The sequence below is a fragment of the Haliotis rubra genome, unplaced genomic scaffold (assembly GCF_003918875.1).
Source record: "Haliotis rubra isolate DU_JTF1 unplaced genomic scaffold, ASM391887v1 Scf1960, whole genome shotgun sequence".
NCBI lineage: Eukaryota > Metazoa > Mollusca > Gastropoda > Lepetellida > Haliotidae > Haliotis > Haliotis rubra.
The window spans coordinates 4,756-26,809 of record NW_025765959.1 but is presented as its reverse complement, the minus strand read 5'-3'; the positions used below and the strand labels follow the sequence as shown (position 1 = coordinate 26,809).

Sequence of the window (22,054 nt, the reverse complement as noted above, 5' to 3'; positions counted from 1 at the left end):
AGAATTACAGATTTCTAATCTAGGGGTAGCCTAGTGGTTAAAACATTTTCTCGTCACGTGGAAAACCCGCGCCCCTTTCCCCACATGGTGTGAAGCCCATCCTCTTGGAGTTCCCTGGAGTTCTATTGCTTGACTATGGCTGAAAGCGTCGTAAAAACATACTCACTCACTCCCTGTGAAAGAATATGAAGCAACGTGTGCATCGTTTAGCTTGTAAGTACACTTCACTATTATGACGTCGTGATGTTGTGAATAATGACAGAATTGGGAACCTAGTCAAGGAACAATGGTCAAATCAAATCCTAATTGGAAGATATTGCCAAACTTAATGTAATACTAAAATGTAATTACCTTTTGAAAACAATGGGTCAGTGTATGTGGTAACCACGTGGTATATCGGTTTCTTACAATCAGGTTACAAATGGGATGGAAGTAGCATGGGAGGTTTCAGAATGTTGTGTGTCAAATTCCAAGTTAAAACAATACTTTAACCAGAAACCAGTCAGTTCATGCAATAACAAAGAAACCAGTCAAACCATTTAAACAAGGGGAAGAGGTTTCAGAATGTTGTGTGTCAAATTCCAAGTTGAAACAATACTTAAACCAGAAACCAGTCAGTTCATGCAATAACAAAGAAACCATTCAAACCATTTAAACAATAAAATAACAAAGAAAGTTTGTACAATTACCAAATGTAATCTAATGTCAACTAAGTTTACAAACCAGTATGTATTACTGCTAAGGAATTACAATGTACAGTTCAAGATATACTGGCAGTATGAATCCAGGAGCAATCCAATAAAAAAGGCAGTGATTATAGCAATAGAGAGAGTGATGCTATCATCCATCTCGGAACAACAGTGGTAAAGTTTCCTAGAGAGCTTGGCTGGGATGCAGGGTGAACAGATACTTCAGCTTCACAGACATAGTGCTGCTCTCCATGTAATGTCGTAATGTCAGGTGATAGTCACGAGTGTGCTCCCAGTCTAAATAGAGTAACATGCACCCAACATCCCTCAAACTGAGTCTTCCTTGTGATACAGTGAAAACACTGTTTACAATGAATTACTCTGCCACCTAACCTTTGGTTTCTTGAGATGACTGAACACATTCTGTACATTCTGGGGGAAACAAGCTCCATGGTTTGTCTGTGGACCCTTTAACGAGTTCTTCTTTCCATGGGGAAAAACAAAATGCATTCTGAATAAACGATGCATGTATTCCGATTTCGTGGCTTTCATTTATTTGTATGTAAAGGGATCTGTCTGTTTGTTTGTCCGGTCAGAACGCCCAAGACCCTGGTTCGATTCCGAAACGTTGTGTTCATCATAATAAGAAGTTGACATCCATAAAAACTCTCTCTCTCGTTTGGCTGGAAACTCCTGAATAGAATTTCTTGCCTTGGATAAGTAAGTTAAAACGGACAGCAAATACAATAACTTGTCGACTGATAAACACCATATCAACTGATTTCATGAGGAAACAACCCACGCCTGTGTAATAAATGACTGATTTGTCACATATCTGTTCATCAATGCCAATATGAACACAAATTCATGGTTGATTTGTTCTCCTTTACAATCAGAAAGGCTAAATAGCAAAGGTACGTAAGCGTTTTACGCTGGTTTGTCAGTCTGTTCAAACCCATTACAAATTGGTGGGTTCAGATCATCTTAGTTAAGTGTTCCGATAACCACATGCAGTGTACACATCGTTCTTTGATTAGTGTCTGAAAATTTTACCAACGATGCTCGTGATTTCAGTCACTAGATTCAAGTGAAAACAATATGAAAACGCAGTAGATGTCTCTGTTTATTTTATCCAGTAATGATCCGAACTCTGTAACTCTAGGGTCCCAGCTGTTCCGGGTGGATGTTTCTATTGGCAAGAGATCTCAGACCTGATCGAGGAAACAAACACATGGCGTGTATTGAGGACATATTGGTATGGTGTGGGTCAGCAGACCTCACAACTGAGGTATAAAATGCACATGGGCTGTATTATGGACTTATAACTCAACAGAGGTACTACCATTACACTGAAGTTATATAATATCACTAGTTTACATAACTGATGGTGAATCGAATAAAGAATTTAACACATTTTAGTCATGAAAACATGGAGATTGTGAAATGTCGATATGCTTCATCTTTGTTCAAACTCTGCTGTAAATGAAATGGAAAAAAACAGCTTGCTAACATGTAAGTACCACACATTCCCTGGTGCAAATTATTATTCAGATAAGTCTTAGTTTAATTATGTTTGTGACACTTACTGGACGGGGCAACAAGAAACACACACCTGCCACAGCGGCCTGGAACCCAGCGTTGTAGTCACAGGCCACCTCGTTGTTGACGTAGTTGGATCGGTCGTCCTTGTAGCCGTCACTGCTATCGGGCCCTCCTACCATAGCTCCGTACAGGGTGTGGACATTAGGGGCGTGGCTGGACATCACCTGGGGTCCACAAGGAGCCGGTGGCCAGGGACAGGAGCTGAAGTTGCACCGTGACTACTGAAGTTCCGTCATAACTTGTAATTATTCCACACAAGAAAACTCTCAAGATATAATCCCTAAGCATATTGTTAACCAAGGTCGATATCAATTCCTACTTTCGTCACTGTGATATCATCATTATGACAGTTCCTACCTTGATCTGTGATGGGGACTGTGTGGGTAGTTCTTGCCGAACCCAATGAGATAGCTGAATCCAGTGTCTCCCAGAGCATAGTGGATCTGACTCATGGCCCACTCTCGGTACTTGTCCGGGTTCACTCCTGCCTCTGCAGCCATCAGAGCTGCTAACGCCATGTTGGCTAAAAGTAGATCCAATCTAATATTGAAGTGAGTTTCTACAATTGCGGCTAGCATTTCAGTTAAACATCAGTTGTGGCTGTAGGTGAATGTAGAAGCCAATGGAGATGAAACTTTCTTCACATCTTCACGTTAGAATGATGTATTCACTGTGCCACTGTTTACCATACAAAATCATCATATTGGCAAGACATGGGAGCATGTGTTGTGGGGTGAAATACATTTGTCTCGAAGGAATGTTGACGGACCTTCATACAGACATTCAACCTTTAGACACATACATTTGCAAAAGCAAAGAGATACCAATATACATATCTCAGTCAATACCCCTACATTCATATCTGAAACATTAAAGCAACATGATATCTGGGACATTACACCTACATGCATATTTGAGACATTACACCTACATGCATATCTGAAACATTAAAGCAACATGATATCTGGGACATTACACCTACATGCATATTTGAGACATTACACCTACATGCATATCTGAAACATTAAAGCAACATGATATCTGGGACATTACACCTACATGCATATTTGAGACATTACACCTACATGCATATCTAAAACATTAAAGCAACATGATATCTGGGACATTACACCTACATCCATATTTGAGACATTACACCTACATGCATATCTGAAACATTAAAGCAACACGATATCTGGGACATTACACCTACATGCATATTTGAGACATTACACCTACATGCATATCTGAGAGATCCCCACTGCAGCCTCCACGCCAGTCCTTTAGGTGTGTACTTAATGACCTGATTGGGGAACCAGTACTTCTCGAATGTGTCCTCCAGGTCCTGTTTGTAGATGTCTTTACGGGTCAGCTTGTAGAACAGGATCTGCCCAAATTTGAAAACACCGACTCGTATGAGAAAAACGTGAAATTCCTTAAGCTGAAAAACTTAAGTTCACAGTAGATAAATGGTAAACATATAGTTTCCCCATGAATTAACTGCCATCAAATGTTCGTAATTGTAATGTAGCGCATCAATGGTACCATCCGTCAGGTTTAACTCGGGAAGAAGGCCTGGGAATTGTAGTTTGTAAATCCGTCTTGGGGAAGGCAGGTTAGAGTTAGCTTCCTTTTGTTAAATACTTCCTTCGACCATAGGCCTCTTACATTTTGATCCTCACTCAAACAAGATAGAAAGCAAGGAATGCATAAATATGTCAGACATGCGCCCTGTCTCAAGTGCATGTAAAAATATCGTACATTGTTGGCGGCCTGGTTGTCGTCCCAACTCATGCCCCACGCCTCGCCAGGCTGGTGATATTTCTCAGCCTCCGTCAGGTATTTCGGGTCTCCAGTAGCCTGATACAGCCACAGTCCGGCCCAGGCGTGCTCGTCCGTGTTGTTCGTGGACCTGTGTGCAGATACATGTTTGTTTTTTCTCATTAAATGGTACACAGAGACACTGTATGGATATCTAGCCGTTACATCACCATCAGTATAACCCAACTTGCATAAGGGAATATATGACATACGGATAGAACTGGGCGGCTGCTGGAACACTCTGGCTGTATCGTCCCTTGTTGGCCATGGCGAAGTCATACAGCTGTACAGCGTGGTCCAACAGTGTCTTGGAATAGGCAGCGTCTGATGATGACAAAAACATAGCTGTTGCCATCTCAATAGAAGCTTGGTTTATTTAAAAGGCACTGCAGTAGTGAAAACGTAAATAGATTTCAAGTGACTATTTTACCTACATATTTATACACGTTAAATCGTATTCCCATATAAGCTATAACCAATCATGCCACAGCAAGACGTGGGATGAAAGTGGGTCTCAAATGTTACCATGTGCACTGCAAGAGCTGACAAGTTCAGATCTCACACAACTACCTTCCACAACGAAAGGATCATGACAAGATCTATACAGAGGGTCTCGATTCTCTTGTATCGTGCTACATAATAACATATACATATTTTATTGTAAAACATATGATTGGGATGATCAGGTGAATGCTTTTGAAACTATCTAACCTCATAATGCATATTCCGGCTGAACAGAGAGATCTGGATCAGTGTTATTCTCTACCTTTGTCCTTAAATGCCATGGATCCTGCGGCAAAGGCAGCTGCAGTTTGTCCAGCTACGTCACTTCCGGGTTTTGAAGGGGTGATCTTAAACGCGGGTCTGGCCATTTTCATGTCTTCCGGTCGGCCCCAGAAACTGTGGTCTGCCCCTCCGTTTCCAACCTTCGATATACAGCAGACACTTGTAAACGCAATAATAAACGTATTATTACATAGCATTAATTTTTTAAACTTAATGATAGTTGGACTTTGATCAAAATTTGGTAAATTTATACTACGCAACCTTACATATGCATCACAGACAAAAAGAAAATGTAATTCATCCTCTGGGACATTACTGTTACACATTTTACATATTGTTGAGGCATAACTATCATCTTTTGTCTTACATTACAAAGAAGGGGTAGATGATGAAGTCTAAGTAAGCATAAATATCGTCTATATTTTTTCTAATGTACATTTGTACATAAAACTCTACATCTAATAAAGATTTAATGGTCTTGTAGTAAGCTAAATGCGATGATTCATTAATTCTACTCAATATGCTTTGCCCCTTTACATCAATAAGCCTCTGTTTGAACATGGATATAAAATGATTAATATTGCCAACATCATGACTAAACCACACAAATCCAAACCCGTTGATGTTTAACAAACTTTTTACATATGATGCCCAAGTATATCTACCAGCTGCGTCGAGATTTTTCATCAAAATATAGCATTGCTTAGGATACCTGTCTTCAGACATATGAAGTAATATACACCAGTAACGTACACATTTAACATAATAATCAAGACTTATACAATATCTACCACAATCTGCTAATATAGCATTGCTAGAAACATGTTTACCTACGCCAATAACATATTTACAGAAATTTGTATGAAATTTGTTAATTAACTGTCGTTCTTGATAACCCCACACTTCTGCACCATAAAGTGAAATTGGCTTCACTTTGGTATCAAAGAGCTTAAAAAGAATATTAACTGGAATATTTGGATACATGTAGATTAACTTCTTTATAGAAAATAATGCCTTGTTTGCTTTGGTCGATAGTGTCTCTGTACATTTTGTCCATGACAGACGTGTAGAGAAGAGAATTCCAAGATAGTTGTAGTATGTAGAGGTTTTTAACTGTGCTCCTTGAAGAAACCATTTTTCATAGTGACGTAATCTACCTCCGTTTCGGAAAACCAATATCTCTGTTTTATCCATGTTAACTTGTAATCCCCACGTTGTACAGTAGTCATTTAGAATGTCAATTTTTCTTTGTAGTCCAATAACAGAGTCATCGAAAATACATAAATCGTCAGCATAAAGCAAAAGTAATATTTCTAAAAACTCAGATCCAACAAATATTCCTCTAATTTCCGCGTTTTCTAGCATCACCTGTAAATCTGATATAAACAGATTGTGGTGTGTGGAACTTGAGGAAGTAGTTGAGCGGCCATTGGGAGACTCATCTGTACATAGAGTTCTAGGGGACGTCCTGTGCATAGAGATCCAGAAGACTCATCTGTACATAGAGTTCTAGGAGACTCCTCTGTACTGTAGTTCACATGCCCGTGAGTTGAATTAACCCAGCAAAAAGGCGACTAACGTGATCGATTGGTCGTATCCTAATTACGTAGATCGATGCTCATGCTGTTGACCACTGGATTGTCTGGTCCAGACTCGATTATTTACATATAGCTGAATATTGGTGAGTTTGGACGTAAACAACAAACCAAATAGCAAGTTCTAAAGGACTTACCTGTACATAGAGTTCGTCCTTGGCTGTGTGACACTTGAGGAGGTAGTCGAGCGGCCACCTGATGCTGTCCAGCATGTTGTCGTACTGGCCGGATTCCACGTACGCCTCCTTCCACTGCAGCAGACTCCAGGTGAGGATGGTGGTGGACCACGACATGGGGAAGTTGAACTTGACGTGGTCACCAGCTAGGAAGACATGACAGATTCACCAACCGTAACACTTCTGCTTAGTTAAAATTCAACAATCAGTAGCAGGACAAGACCAAACATCCATTCCTTCCCCCTTTCCCTTGACACATTTGAGGTTGTCACCAGCTCAGGGCATGATGGTGTTGATATCACATGTTTAGGGACGCAATTTACTTGACAACGTCTCAGCGACGCTCCCTTCAACAATCGTTGACGTCATCTGATGGCCTTATTTATAAGATACTGACAAATTGCACGCCTTTGATGTACAGTTCAGTGGAGATACCTCCTAAACGACAACATAACCTGGATGTGAATTCGACTTGATAGAAAGAGACACATGGATTGTAAAGTGACAACAGAACTACGTACCGTCATACCATCCACCAGTGAGGTCCTCCCCATTATCTCCCTTGTCTCCTAGGGCGGAATCTCCTCTCCAGGGGATGGGGTTGTTTGCTGGCAGTTTGCCCGATCTCTGAGCGTCATAGAACAGAATGGACTTGTAGAGGACCTCGTCGTAGTTGTACTTGGTGCCTCCGGCTGTTTATAGGATAGGTAAGCTGTTAAACATGTGTTTACTTTTGAAAACAGGAATCTGTAGATCACCTGCAATTAAATAATAATTTGCATAACTGACATATTTGTTTGAAATTTGCCTATTCTTACTTCTTTATATTTACTTCCTTGGTACTATTGCTGGATTGTCATATAGGTTCACTTATAAACATGCCTCCCTTCTTAAACATTCATGGGTTATGTGAGAAGGCACTTGCTGTTTTTGACATTAGGGAATCCATTGTCGTCGTGGCCGAGGTTGGTGAGTGTAGCAACAGCAGATGGGGCGGACGACGCCTGTGTGTTGCCGAAGAAGCGGAGTTTGATGGTGTCCCCTTTGTCAAAGAAGACATGATCCTGCTTGTTGATGACCACCCAGGTTTTACCATCGGCAGACTTTTTGTATACATCGGCTACCCACATCTGTATATCATACACATGAGTTAAAAGAAATACGTTCGCTATAACATTGACTTTCACCCAATAAAGTCATCATCATCATCATAATCATCATCATCATCATCATCATCGCTACTCAATCATTCTTTTGATATCATTATCACTACTTAATCTTTCAATAATATAATCCCCATGAAGAATGATTATAACAGACAGTTGGGGAGAACATGCATCTTCATGTTACATCGTGGGTAGAAATTTACAATGAAAGAGAACCCATACACATGTTGTTACACTACGAAACTCTATACGGTTATTGTATCCACAAACTTACATCCAGTTTGTCCACAGGCTCTGAAAAGTTGATGGCTACTTCCCACCCCTCTATCCTCTGGTGGACAGGAAAACTAAACTCGGCTTCGAATCTGTTACCCCAGTCGTTGTATATCTGCATCTTGTTGGTGATAACTTCCTCACCGCCACCAATACCGGTGCCTTATAACAGCATGCATGTATTTTGAAAGATATATTTTCTTGACAATGTTCAAAGTCTCACACATGTCAGAACATAATTATAACGACTGCTATTCTGTGTTAGCATAGTATGGAAATAACATAGTTAAACGCCACAAATCCTATCAAAGTTATGAAATGGTTATTTCATAAGAGACATTTTAATTCGGATACTGTGGATTGGGTGGCTGGTTGTGACTTGCTGGTATGTCAACCTCCTCTGTCAATGGATCTGAACTACAAGTCTTACTTCAGGTTAAGCTACACGACACCAATTAAGCCCATTTCTGGTGTCCCCTGCCGTGATATTGCTAAAACATTGCTAAAAGCGGCGTAAACGTAATCTCACTCACTCACTCACTCTACGCGACAACAGCTACATATAGATGGAGGCAGATATTGAAGACTGATTATTTCCCTGAACTTCGGGAGACATTTTTTGATACCTGATGTCACAAAAGGAGCTGACGTGGCACCGACGCCGGACGTTGCACCGATGCCGGGTGTCTGCCCACTACTTCCTGGAAGTAGGGAGTTCTGTGGTCCAGCCGTAGGCGGCTGATCAGTAGGACCGTCCATACCGGCGATGTAGACTGTGGCGGAAGGGATAATATTGCCATCCGTTTTTCCCAGAAGGTTTATACAGATCTGGGAGCCAACATGTTCTTCTTTGTTCCAGTCTTTGTTGTGCATGATGAACTCAGTGTTGTTGTTTCTGGTCTCCACAATTTCAGCAGCTTGTTGCACCTTCAGATATATATATATATAGCATCGCTAGTCCGGATAATCATTGTGGGTAGGATATCAATATAGCAAAATGTCACCCCGACGTGACCTTGACATGTTATTATAGGTATTAATGTTTTTTTATAGTTTATAGTTTTAGTAGTTTATATCACAACTAATCTGTCTGAAAATAATTTCATCAGGACCAGACGATCCAGTGGCTGACTTCGATCACCACAACTGGGGTACGATGACACACATCCAGCGAGCACGGTGTCCCGATCCTGTTAACCGTCTCTTACTACAAGCATGGGTCCAAGCCTGTGCATTTTTACTTGAAACGCTACTGTCCAAAATACCATATTTCCTCTAGGTACCTAGACGCTTCTAATCATATCCACATGACTATTTCACCCTAAAGTCACCACAGTAATCAATAGCACCAACATGTTTTGCGCCCGTACTTGTGGAACACAATAATAGCTGGTCAGTGTATATTAGACGTTGAATGCGCCTTGTTTCTGGTGCAAATTGATAATACGTACATCAAGTGACTTGATTGACTGGTCAAAGATGACATGGGCTGACCATCCGTGCAGGTCTTCCGTGACAGGGATACAAAACTGACCATTAAACCCTCCTTCCCAATGTCCAGTTATCTTAACCTCTGATTCGGCGTGCCCATTCGCCAGCAGCACCAGTAGCAGTAACAGTCTCATAGTAGAGTTGAATGTTCTGATGACCTGCATGTAACCATATACTGTGACACATGTGACATATAGCTGCTTCACATCATAGTGGTGATACAAATTTTATTCCACCTCTGACAGGTGCGTATATTCAGAAAATGTCATTATTTTTCATATGTAGTATAAGTATTTCTTCCTTAAGTGGCATTTAGAAGCTGGTATGATGAAGTGAAACACTTTTATGGATATACACCTTCTTTGTTGCAGTAGTAGTTCGGTGTAGATCCTAACACCGTTATCAAGCAAATGATCATCATGTAGATCCTAACACCGTTATCAAGCAAATGATCTTCATGTAGATCCTAACACCGTTATCAAGCAAATGATCATCATGTAGATCCTAACACCGTTATCAAGCAAATGATCATCATGTAGATCCTAACACCGTTATCAAGCAAATGATCATCATGTAGATCCTAACACCGTTATCAAGCAAATGGTCACCATGTAGATCCTAACAACGTTATCAAGCAAATGATCTTCATGTAGATCTTAACACCGTTATCAAGCAAATGATCATCATGTAGATCCTAACACCGTTATCAAGCAAATGATCTTCATGTAGATCCTAACACCGTTATCAAGCAAATGATCATCATGTAGATCCTTGTACATCCTAACACCGTTATCAAGCAAATGAATCCTAACACCGTTATCAAGCAAATGATCATCATGTAGATCCTAACACCGTTATCAAGCAAATGATCATCATGTAGATCCTAACACCGTTATCAAGGAAATGATCTTCATGTAGATCCTAACACCGTTATCAAGCAAATGATCATCATGTAGATCCTTGTAGATCCTAACACCGTTATCAAGCAAATGATCATCATGTAGATCCTAACACCGTTATCAAGCAAATGATCATCATGTAGATCCTAACACCGTTATCAAGCAAATGATCATCATGTAGATCCTAACACCGTTATCAAGCAAATGATCATCATGTAGATCCTTGTAGATCCTAACACCGTTATCAAGCAAATGATCTTCATGTAGATCCTAACACCGTTATCAAGCAAATGATCATCATGTAGATCCTAACACCGTTATCAAGCAAATGATCATCATGTAGATCCTTGTAGATCCTAACACCGTTATCAAGCAAATGATCTTCATGTAGATCCTAACACCGTTATCAAGCAAATGATCTTCCGAAACGTGGCAACTACTACTGCAACAAAAGTTGTCTATCCATAAAAAATGTTCCACTTTCGTATAAGTATAACGGTTAAAAAATTATTGTCCTGTTTCATAACACGGATAGCTGTTTCATGACAAGCATATGGGTCCTACCTGGCTCAGCGTTTCTCGTGACTGTCTGTCTGCGTTGTCAGTTGTTATCTCTTTACCTAAATAATCTTTAACTTCAAAGACGTATGTCAACAAATTAAAGAAACAAGATCAAATAACGTTGTATTTTACAAACACAATCTGACCTCAATGACTTGTAACATGACACTAATTTGAACTGCGTACTTGTGAAAATCAACTCATTTACACACAGGATTGTTACGCAAGAAACTGGCATTAACTTCTACTGACGGGGTCTTAACGGTATATAAAAGGAAATGGGTGTAACGAAGCCAATATAATAAGTTCGTTTCAGGGCGAATTCAACAATGCTCAGTGTATATACTCACTTAAAACCTGTATGCGTTTCAAGGCAACCGATTCACCAACAACATGAGATATAGATCACAAAAATCGAAGCCGTATTTTGGGAGCTAGGGTCTTCGGAAGCTCGAAACATCGTTATTTCATCCTATACACTAATAACTTATGTTATATTTGGGATTACAGTTTCTTAGTAAAGTACAAATTCTAGTACTTTTTGGGTTGCGTCCCATCCGGGATTCGAACCCACACCCTCAGAGTCTGTAATCATATCTATACACTAACGATATCCCCCAAAACATGCTGCATTGATGGCACCTGTCAGCGCACTAATCTCCATTCTTTCGGGGACACATACACCTAAGTGCCATAAAGAATTTACACACATTTATTCATCGCTAGCAGGCCTGTGTTGTGCCCGTGCATTGTCACATCACCTTGGCCTTGACCTGCCCCGCACTGACAAGAGGCAGCGATCTGACTGGCTATACATTAAACATGTCCCATCAGATCGCTGGTAGAAGTATCCTATTAAGAAAAATCTGATCTTTCCATACCGTTTAATCTGTCATGGCACGAGGGATTAACTTCAATAACAAGAAATTATCAGGTGATCATTAATTTGTTGTAGTATCACTGAAATTTAACTTATTGTTTTAGTTACAGCAAAATCAGCAAAAGCGCTATATTGTCACTGACTTATCGGGCTTCGATTTGCTTTCACAGGATTGAATTGACCAAACATGATGGGGTAAAGGGCCACCGTCGCAGGAACAACGCTGGGTTCATGAAACACCACACGAGATTGAAATGACGATTCTCTGTCCGTGAATACGGAATTCCTTGGGGAGAAATGGACTGTCTCAAGTATGCACATATATGGTATTTTTGGTAAACAATCGACTGTTCGACCTGAGGAGCGGATGAACAAATGGCCTGGGGTTCGGAAATGGCTGTATACAAACGTACCTCCCTTAGGCGTGTCACAACCATTTGATCGCGGGTTCAGATATGAGCTTCACGCTGATGTCAATTCTCGTGTTGTTTTTCTAGTGGACGATGTTCCCTTAGCGCCAATCTTTTGTGTCCACATTTTATAATATGTTTTAGGTTCAATCAAACATTTTCTGTCTACGAAGATATCATAGACGTCTACTCTCTAGATGAAAATGTGTTGGGTCAAGGTTAAAACATTCACGACCTTCAAGTGTTTTCATGGAAGATGTAGGAGATCCAGTATATTGTTATCCTCCATAGCAAATTGTCGTTCTCAGCTCCTTGGGGAGTATACGACCCAGCCTAATGTTTCGGCGCTAGAAAGTGAACGTATCTCATTATACCGGGTACCCGTTCACTTGTTAAAGTAGACACATGTGCTCCATGCTCCCAAGAAACTCTCAGGAATCAAGCAGCCGAAGGTAGTCCCCAATTCAACTATTCTCTGTGACAAAGGTTTCTTTATTTCACCTGATTTCTTACTCATCCACAGGTTCACATGCAACAACTTTGCCGCAGTTTTCATTTTGAAGACGATTAATGACTATATTTTGTCTCAGTATCATACGTTTAAAGGTTTCTATTTTAAGTGCGTGTATCATGACTATTGGTGTATGTAAAGTAGGTTGCAAGATAAGACGGGTGATAGGTAACTATTTTAGGCGAGGCTGGACGACTACAGTGTCTTTTGTAGCCTTGCCACAGTCAAGGAGTCAAGAGGTAAGCCTACGTATGTATTGTACGTCGTTCAAACAGTCAGGTTTTCGTTACTTTATCCTGATGTCTAAATTATACATTCCTGAAGATATTTCAAGAATATATCTATATACATTTTCATATTTGTGAAGTAGAATTGGTTTATTGATCGTTGTACGTTTTAATGGGTTTGTTTGCTTGTCGACAAACAACAAGTGATAATCTTACCTGCATGTGATTGACATGACCATTCAGGATTAACATCCACGTTACCCTTCAAGGCCACCCGTCTATGGAGATAAGGCTGAGATGTGGGTCAACTTGACAATGAAGAAATGTGTGAGCGTTGATTTTAAATCGCAGAAAAAAAATTCAAAACGTGTGCAACATATTCTAACATCATATCACGTCATTTCTTTATAGGATAGACCTATTTTGGATGTACATTGATACAGACTGCAGATAATATAGCAAAGGCTTTCCAAGAAGTTAGATCACTGCATGTTTGGAATGAGCGAGTTAAGCGGAAGGTTGTTTTACTCTGTACAATATATTTTCTTACTGATAATTACTCTATGATCTGTTTCAAACATGTCCCCCCGCTGTGAGATTGATGGAATATTTGCTATATTCACTCGCTCACACTGTTTCAAATTCGCAAAGGAGAATCCGGGTGATGACAGCATGCGTTATCAAGCGTTTCGTGAGAGTGAATCATGTGTTTTCCTAACATTCATTTAGTTGTGGAACATTCCTTCCACGTAGAGCGCAGAGTGGCTCATATCTCTATTAATATGGGTTCTTAAGTTGGTGTTACATATGTTACAAAGTCCACTACCAACTGAACACGAACCTTGTGAAGATCCGGGTTACACCTGGTCTTCAGCAAACAACACTGGGCCCCGTTCCTGAAAGCAATTGTAGCGCTACGACTATCGTAAGTCTATGTTAAAGTATAGGAGTTACGATCAACTTAGCGCTACGATTGCTTTGAGGAACGGGACCCTGGTCGTAAGAGACGACTAAACATTTAGCGGTTCAAGGTGGTCGTCAGGCCCTCTGACTTGGTAGATCGATTCTCAACTACATGGACATGCGTCTGTGGTTGTTCATTTAAGCAATAACCTTGCCTTTGCCAAGAATCTGTCTGTTCCCCTTTCGGCGAAGGCCTGGTATAAATGTTTTTAACATATTGACACATAAACAAGGGTTTATGAATATGAATCGTTCTATGGCCTCTTTTATCGCTTAACGGAAGAAGACTTTGTCGGTCTTGTTGTAATATCATTGCAATTTATCTAGATACTATTGCTATTTTCTGCTCTTATCAGACATCATGCTGGTGTTGGTATTGGCGGCTCTAGCGGCTGCGGCCTCGGCGGCGGACGTCACCATCGGTAACCATTGGAACGGCGGGTTCCAGGCGAAGGCCTGCGTCCCCATCACCACTGAGCTTCACAGCTGGAAGGCTCACTTGAAGTTCTCTGAAGCTGTGGACACCGTAGAAGTGAGGATATAGTGTGTTGATCTTTAATAGTCATCGATTGAATGGGTCATACATAAGGACCCTGCTTGTAGCAAATATGTCTCTTCAGGCTTCAAACTTCAAGTGTATGGAGTGGATGTTAATAAAACGGAGGCAATGTTTTTTCTTTAAATAAAAAGAATCTAGATATATTATGTTATTCCATATTCAGATTCTATCACTGTTCCTATCCAACTTACTGCAGCAAATGTTTTTTCAATATTTCTTACCTAATTTTACACAACCAGAACGAGTAATGATCTAAATTTATGTAAAATTTGCTTGCCCATCTTGTGCTAAAAAGGTAAGGGTAAACGGTCGAGCGATATGATCATGGTCCCAATCCGTGCTCGGGCCGGCTGGTAGTCGGGTCGAACTCAAGATTCACCAAAATCGAGGGCTTGTTTCTGATTGCTCCGTGGTATTACTACTCAACATGCACCTGTAACCATTACAGTGTAGGAGCCCAGTCTGTTCAGTAACGTCGGTCGCGTAAAACTCTATACTGAAACCTTGTTGACAGGTCGGTACAGCCGATGTCCAGAAGTTGAGTGGCGGAAAGGAATTCGTCCTGACGAACAAGCAGTGGAACGCAGATGAACACGCTGGTGACACACTGTGTCTGGACATTGTCGGCCACACCACTGGTGACATCAACCCTAAAACAACCATCACTATAGAGGGCAATGTGGCTGGCGCTACTCAGGCACCCCCGAAGGTGGTTCACACAGGTGCGTTCTGTAGTTTGTGATTGCACACAGGTGAGTTCTGTTGTTTGTGATTGCACACAGGTGCATTCTGTTGTTTGTGATTGCACACAGGTACGTTTTGTAGTTTGATGTTTGCACACAGGTGCGTTCTGTTGTTTGTGATTGCACACAGGTGCGTTTTGTTGTTTGTGATTGCACACAGGTGCGTTCTGTTGTTTGTGATTGCACACAGGTGCGTTTTGTTGTTTGTGATTGCACACAGGTGCGTTTTGTTGTTTGTGATTGCACACAGGTGCGTTCTGTTGTTTGTGATTGCACACAGGTGCGTTTTGTTGTTTGTGATTGCACACAGGTGCGTTTTGTTGTTTGTGATTGCACACAGGTGCGTTTTGTTGTTTGTGATTGCACACAGGTGCGTTCTGTTGTTTGTGATTGCACACAGGTGCGTTTTGTTGTTTGATGTTTGCACACAGGTGCGTTCTGTTGTTTGTGATTGCACACAGGTGCGTTTTGTTGTTTTTGATTGCACACAGGAGCGTTCTGTTGTTTGTGATTGCACACAGGTGGGTTCTGTTGTTTGTGATTGCACACAGGTGCATTCTGTTGTTTGTGATTGCACACAGGTGCGTTCTATTGTTTGTGATTGCACACAGGTGCGTTTTGTTGTTTGTGATTGCACACAGGTGCGTTCTGTTGTTTGATGTTTGCACACAGCTGCGTTTTGTTGTTTGTGATTGCACACAGGTGCGTTTTGTTGTTTGTGATTGCACACAGGTGCGTTCTGTTGTTTGTGATTGCACACAGGTGCGTTCTGTTTATGGTTGCAACAGTACTATATAGCTGTACACATATCCACCAGTGGGATTGGTCGAGTTTGTTACCATGTTTGTTAATTAACTTTGTTGTTGAAGGTGGTACTTAACGATCCCAGCTGTATGACAGTAGCCCAAACATCCTGGATGACAGATAATCCAGAGACCTGCTTCGGTTTCTCAGCGAGTCTGACAAACATATTCATTTGGCCGCCAGACAGTTCTTGAAACACAGGCTCGTCGAGGATAAGCCGCTGGTTCGTCAAAGGGATGCAACTCTGCATATCAAATTGTGACGATGGAAGATTAAAGAATAACCTATATCCGAAATGATATGGAGATGCACAAGTAATGTGTACGGTATATTCCGTGTTGCAGGAGGCGGTACAGCCAGATACAACTATGGCGAGGCTCTTGGCAAGTCCATCCTGTTCTATGACGCTCAGAGATCCGGCAAACTTCCGGCCAACAACCCCATCAAGTGGCGAGGTGACTCCGCCCTGGGAGACAAGGGAGATAATGGGGAGGATCTGACCGGAGGCTGGTATGATGGTCAGTAGTCGGTTCCCTGGACACTATTTGGTTATATTTAGAACCCATAAACACTTTCGAAATTGCCATTGGGAAAAAATGTGTACATTATTGTTAAAATTGTGAAATATGCAACATCCATGTCACAGAGCAATCTTAAACACGATGGTCAGATGTAACAGATAATTCGTTACCACCCACAAAATATTGTTGTGTATACCCCATTTACAATTTACAGTGATGATGTTAATTCAGCGTATTGATGCACACCGTTTCAAATTGTCAATAAATCATTGTCTAAGTCCCAATTACGACAAGCATAGCTAAATGTGAGTGGAAAAGTTGACACCAGAAGTAAGTTTACATTCATATATTGTACTGGTCCATTGATCTTGCCCTCGAGTGACGAGCGAACGTTTCAACCAAAGTGCTATGCTCTTGTGCTAAAAAGCATTGTGATGAAAATCTGAGTATAATGACCAAATGTGTACTATAATACATAATTATTACCGCATATTCCCAAACGTATCATTGTTCTTTAACACGGGAACCCCGTTGCCTATCTTTGCTATGAACTACTGACTTTCTCTCCAGCTGGTGATCACGTCAAGTTCAGCTTGCCCATGTCCAGCTCCTCCACCCTCCTGCTGTGGGGCTACTTACAGTGGAAAGATGCCTATGCCACAACGAAACAAACAGACAAATTCTTTGACATGATCAAGTGGCCCTTGGACTACTACTTGAAGTGTTGGATTCCAGCTAGTCAGACGCTGTATGCACAGGTGAGATGTCGTTTTGGTATGTTTTCCAGGAAATGATTTGAGTGAATGTTAGTTCCCTACATCTATGGTCAGGATCATATTCCTTGTAGAAAGAAAGTAATGTTACTATTTTGCCTTTTATGCCTAATGGTATGTGTTGCGCAAATAATCGAGACGTTTGGAACAGAATTTGGAATTGTTAATCACCGTATCCATTCATGTTTTCAAACATAGCTTCTGATTTCCTCAAGGTTGGAGAAGGCAATGACGACCATCACTTCTGGGGCCGTGCTGAGGACATGAAGATGGCCAGACCCGCCTACAACTCACACCAAGCAAACCTGGATCAGATGTTGCTGGAGAGATTGCTGCCTCCCTAGCTGCTGGGTATATGGCATTCAAGGAAAGAGGTGAAAATAGCAAAGTCGACAGGCGAAAGAATGTAGTTGTCAGTAGCAGTTTTTATGACATGACCAAATGTGAAACATACATAATTGCGAGTGGCGGATAAACGATTGGAGAAATCTCACTTTGAAAACCCAATCAAAAATAATAGCGACCACACACATTTCTAGAATCATAAGGAAATGCACATGACACTAATACAAATAGGAAATTTCATCTCACCTCATTTTTGTTACTGATGAGCGAGATTCGTTTTATGCTGAGACATAAAAGAAGAAGGTGAATTGTACTGGAAAGTCTGTAAAGTGTAGGGTGTATAACAAAGGGTGTATCTGCTGGAACGTTTACAATTAGAAAGATGAAGAAATACCTCTTGTTGGGGAGAGTTAGTCGAACATCTACAAGGTTATTCAACATTATTCATGTTTTGCGGCACTAGTCGTAGTAACGTTGATCGGGCCATGACCTTGGATATCTCGTTCTAGATTAAAGCCATTACTTTTACATTCACATTGCAGCAGCATTTGTTGTGAAAATTTCAAACCACTGTAGACATATGGACCCCGGAGTTATAATCAGTCAACCCTTGTGTGTATATTTTATGCTGACAAAATATTTCCCATGCCAGATAAGGCCTATGCCACCAAACTTCTGACTGCATCAAAGCAGATATATGAGTTCGGAAAGAAGTATCCTGGAAAGTACAGCCAGAGTATCTCGGATGCCGGCCAGTTCTACTCGTACGTATGTCCATTGTCAGGTGTAAATCTGTTCATGTGTCAATTCCAACATACATCTCTAATCATATGTACATATTTCTAGGCAGCTTCGTGATAAAGTAACAAATGCACATTGTTTGGTCTAAACGTGACAGTTCTGGAAAGAAATATTCAAGAAATTACTGCCATGATCGTCATAAAGTATACCGTCGTGATGATGCCACATGTCAGAGGTGAGAAACATGACTCAGCCATTTATGTCTTGATCCAGATCCAGCGGATTCAAGGACGAGATGTGTGAGGGCGCCATGTGGCTGTACAAAGCAACAGGTGACAAGTCCTACCTGGCCGATGCCAAGGGATACCACGAGAATGCCTGGGCGTGGGCTCTAGGATGGGACGATAAGAAAATAGCTTGCCAGGTGAACAGGTCTTTTCCCTGTTGAAGTTATAGGGGCACTAAAGAAGGCCAGTTATGTTAAATGTAAATATGTCAGAGCCTACTTTCATTGTCAGCCGACCTATACTCGTGAGGCATGGAAGTATATGGATACCTAAAATACGCAAGGTGATATCTTACATACATTTAGCATATATTAAATGCTACATCTGGGTGTATATGCTAACACCGTTATCAAGCAAGTGATGATAACGACGTTGCATCTACACCATTGCTATAAAGAAGTTGTCTGTCCATAAAGTCGTCCCCGTTCATCATACCAGCTTCTAAATGTCACTCAAAGAACTACATATATTGCCGACATATTCAAATTACGAATTAGTTCAAAATCATTACTATTTCTTACACAAATACTTTAAAAAAATCAGTGTTGACATCTTTTGCTTTGTAGAATTTTGAAAAAGTATTGAATGAAGTACTATGGCTTGTTGGAAATATTTAATGTGACGGCAGGTAACGGAATTTCACTCAGTTGTTTTTGTTTCATCCATGCTAACACGTGTATCTGCATTCAGCTGATGTTGTACGAGGCTACAAAAGACACGGCCTACAAGGACGAAGTGGAGGGTTTCTTCAAGGGCTGGCTCCCTGGTGGCTCCATCACCTACACTCCATGTGGACAGGCGTGGAGGGACCAGTGGGGATCCAACAGATATGCAGGTCAGATGTTACATATTACGGCGTTTTTCTCTTAAAACAAACAAGGGATATCATAAAATAAAGGGCAATCCTTTTTGACAGATCTTTTAGTAGCTATTGTAAATCATACTTTTCGGTAAAATATCGTTTTACCAAAAAATGCATTTGACAACAAATATATGATAAGCGACTTACTAAAGTACTTTAGTTTTGGTGTAAAAAATCTACCCCGTTTATCACTGCGCTAGCACTCAAGCTATGAGTGCCGTTTTTGGCCCTATTATCACTTTTACACCCAGTGGAATTTGACCTTGCACATAACCATAACTGACAATATCCGTTCATAGTTGCATTAAAGTTGTATCCCAATCAAACGTGTTTGTAGTAAAACAAAGTAACTACCAGGTATAGGTAAAGGTCTCTTTGGTTGTACTAGACAGGAAGATGGACAATGAAATATTTTGTGACAAACTATCTCTTTGACAGTGTCTAACGCTTGTCTCTGCTGTTAAGAGGAACGTCCAAATGCAAGTCGTTATAGTTGATCATTTAAACATGAAATCACCAAATACATTGCTGTTCACTGATATATGACGGTAAACTGTTCATCGACAGTACATAATATGATAATTGAGTAATATCAGCACCTTTCTATGCTCTCAGGTGATGCAGCATTCGCCGCTCTGGTGGCTGCTGATGCTGGACTTGACACTGCAACCTACAGGAAGTGGGCAGTTGAGCAGATCAACTACATCCTCGGTGACAACAACTACGGCATCAGCTACCAGATCGGTTTCGGCTCCAAATACCCCAGGAGTCCTCATCACAGATCCGCGTACGTTCTTTCACCTCAAGACATACTGGCAGTAGTATCATTTTGAACATTTCTGAACACATCATTGTGAATAATAATTGATGAGACAATTATGTTTGTTTGTTGCACACCCACAGGAAGAATCGTGGGTATAGTTCCTGTAACTTACCATTGACCTTCTTCTCACACTCTCGATGGAACACCATCGTTGTATGAAGGAAATTATCTTCTTGCAAGATGAACAATACACAATGGCTACAACTGGACAAGACTATGAAGAAAAAACTACTTAATTAAATATCCAATTAAAAAATTATGATTGTCCAATCATCACATTCGTATTCAAAACAATATTGTATGTCACAAAATCTTCATGGACTCAAAGCTGTCATTCGACAATAACCATTACACGACGATCTTCACTCCAGTTCCTGCCCCGACCGTCCAGCTCCCTGCACAGAGGCCAACCTACACGCTTCCGGTCCTAGCCCCCAGCTCCTTGTGGGCGCCATAGTGGGAGGCCCTGGTAAAGATGACTCCTACAAGGACAACAGGGAGGACTACGTTCACAACGAGGTGGCCTGCGACTACAACTCAGGCTTCCAGTCTGCTCTGGCTGGTAAGTATGTCGACTCAGGTGTGAGGTGCAACCAGAATTGAAGGAAATCGAAAAGTTCATACAAAGATTAAGATTTTTTAATGTTGGTAATTTATTACAATTTCTGTAATAGATCGTGATTATTAGATTCAATCATTTAGGTTAATTATGTTTTTACCTAACACAAATATTTTACTTCAGGTCTCACTCATCTTGTCAACACCAAGGAGCTGCCAGCCATTCCCGCACCAAAGTGTCATGGTTAAAAATATTATTCTTTGAATAAAAATAGTCATTGTATTGTCCATGTACTGTTGTTAAGTTAACGTCGGATGGTATAAATTTGAAAAAAATAATGACGTAAAGGCATGAAAGATCACATAAAAGCTTATTTCATAGATTCTGGTAAACATTGCTATTGTACCTGCGAGTTATGTTTGCTTTATGTCTTGTATCTGTTTGTTTGTTAGTTGTTTTACGCCGCACTCAGCAATATTCTAGTTTTATGGCAATAATCGAGCCTGGACCAGAGATCAACAACGTGAGTCAACATATGTTATATTTGGGATTACACTTTCTCAGTAAAGGTACAGAATTCTAGTACTTTTAGGGGCATTGAGTTTAGGCATCTGTCTCTTGTGTCCGCTGTCGAGTAGGTGCCTGACTCTGAGGGTGTGGGTTCGAATCCCGGATGGGACTCAACCCCCCAAAAAGTACTAGAATCTGTACTTTACTGAGAAAGCGTAATCCCTTCTAAAATGGCATTGTGTATTTCACAACATGAGTCAACCAAATCAGTGAGGTTGACCAATCGATCCCTTTTGTTGCCTCTTACGACAGGTGTGGGTTGCTGAAAACAATGCGGAAATCGAGTTTTCTATGAATCCCTAATTGGTCAACACATATACTGATAGAGAAACGTTAATAAACTGATACACTTTCAATTCAAAACAATTTTACACATAAAAAAACACACTTGTACTAGTTCAGTGCATAATTTTGAAT

General features: G+C 40.7%; 2 protein-coding genes across 2 annotated transcripts; one reads left to right on the top strand and one right to left on the bottom strand.

The window, feature by feature from the left end:
- Positions 1–1,799: 1,799 nt before the first annotated feature.
- LOC124274935 (endoglucanase 4-like) lies at positions 1,800–13,383 on the bottom strand. The gene is made up of 15 exons (XM_046710312.1): positions 13,304–13,383; positions 11,063–11,118; positions 9,560–9,757; positions 8,735–9,035; positions 8,110–8,270; positions 7,595–7,799; positions 7,191–7,361; positions 6,631–6,815; positions 4,879–5,038; positions 4,325–4,436; positions 4,053–4,203; positions 3,531–3,678; positions 2,649–2,814; positions 2,302–2,492; positions 1,800–1,900 (listed from the first exon to the last, which is right to left on the bottom strand). The coding sequence occupies exons 3-15, from the start codon at positions 9,731–9,733 to the stop codon at positions 1,848–1,850; spliced, it is 2,178 nt and encodes a 725-aa protein (XP_046566268.1). The 5' UTR covers positions 9,734–9,757; positions 11,063–11,118; positions 13,304–13,383; the 3' UTR covers positions 1,800–1,847.
- On the top strand, positions 11,939–21,354 carry LOC124274937 (endoglucanase E-4-like). Its single transcript, XM_046710314.1, is given in 13 exon segments — positions 11,939–11,993; positions 14,407–14,582; positions 15,124–15,331; positions 16,501–16,674; positions 17,248–17,435; positions 17,666–17,738; positions 17,741–17,824; positions 18,448–18,559; positions 18,810–18,960; positions 19,514–19,658; positions 20,301–20,472; positions 20,880–21,070; positions 21,251–21,354. Coding segments are annotated over 13 exon segments (1,779 nt in total). The 5' UTR covers positions 11,939–11,953; the 3' UTR covers positions 21,316–21,354.
- The last annotated feature ends 700 nt before the right edge of the window (positions 21,355–22,054 follow it).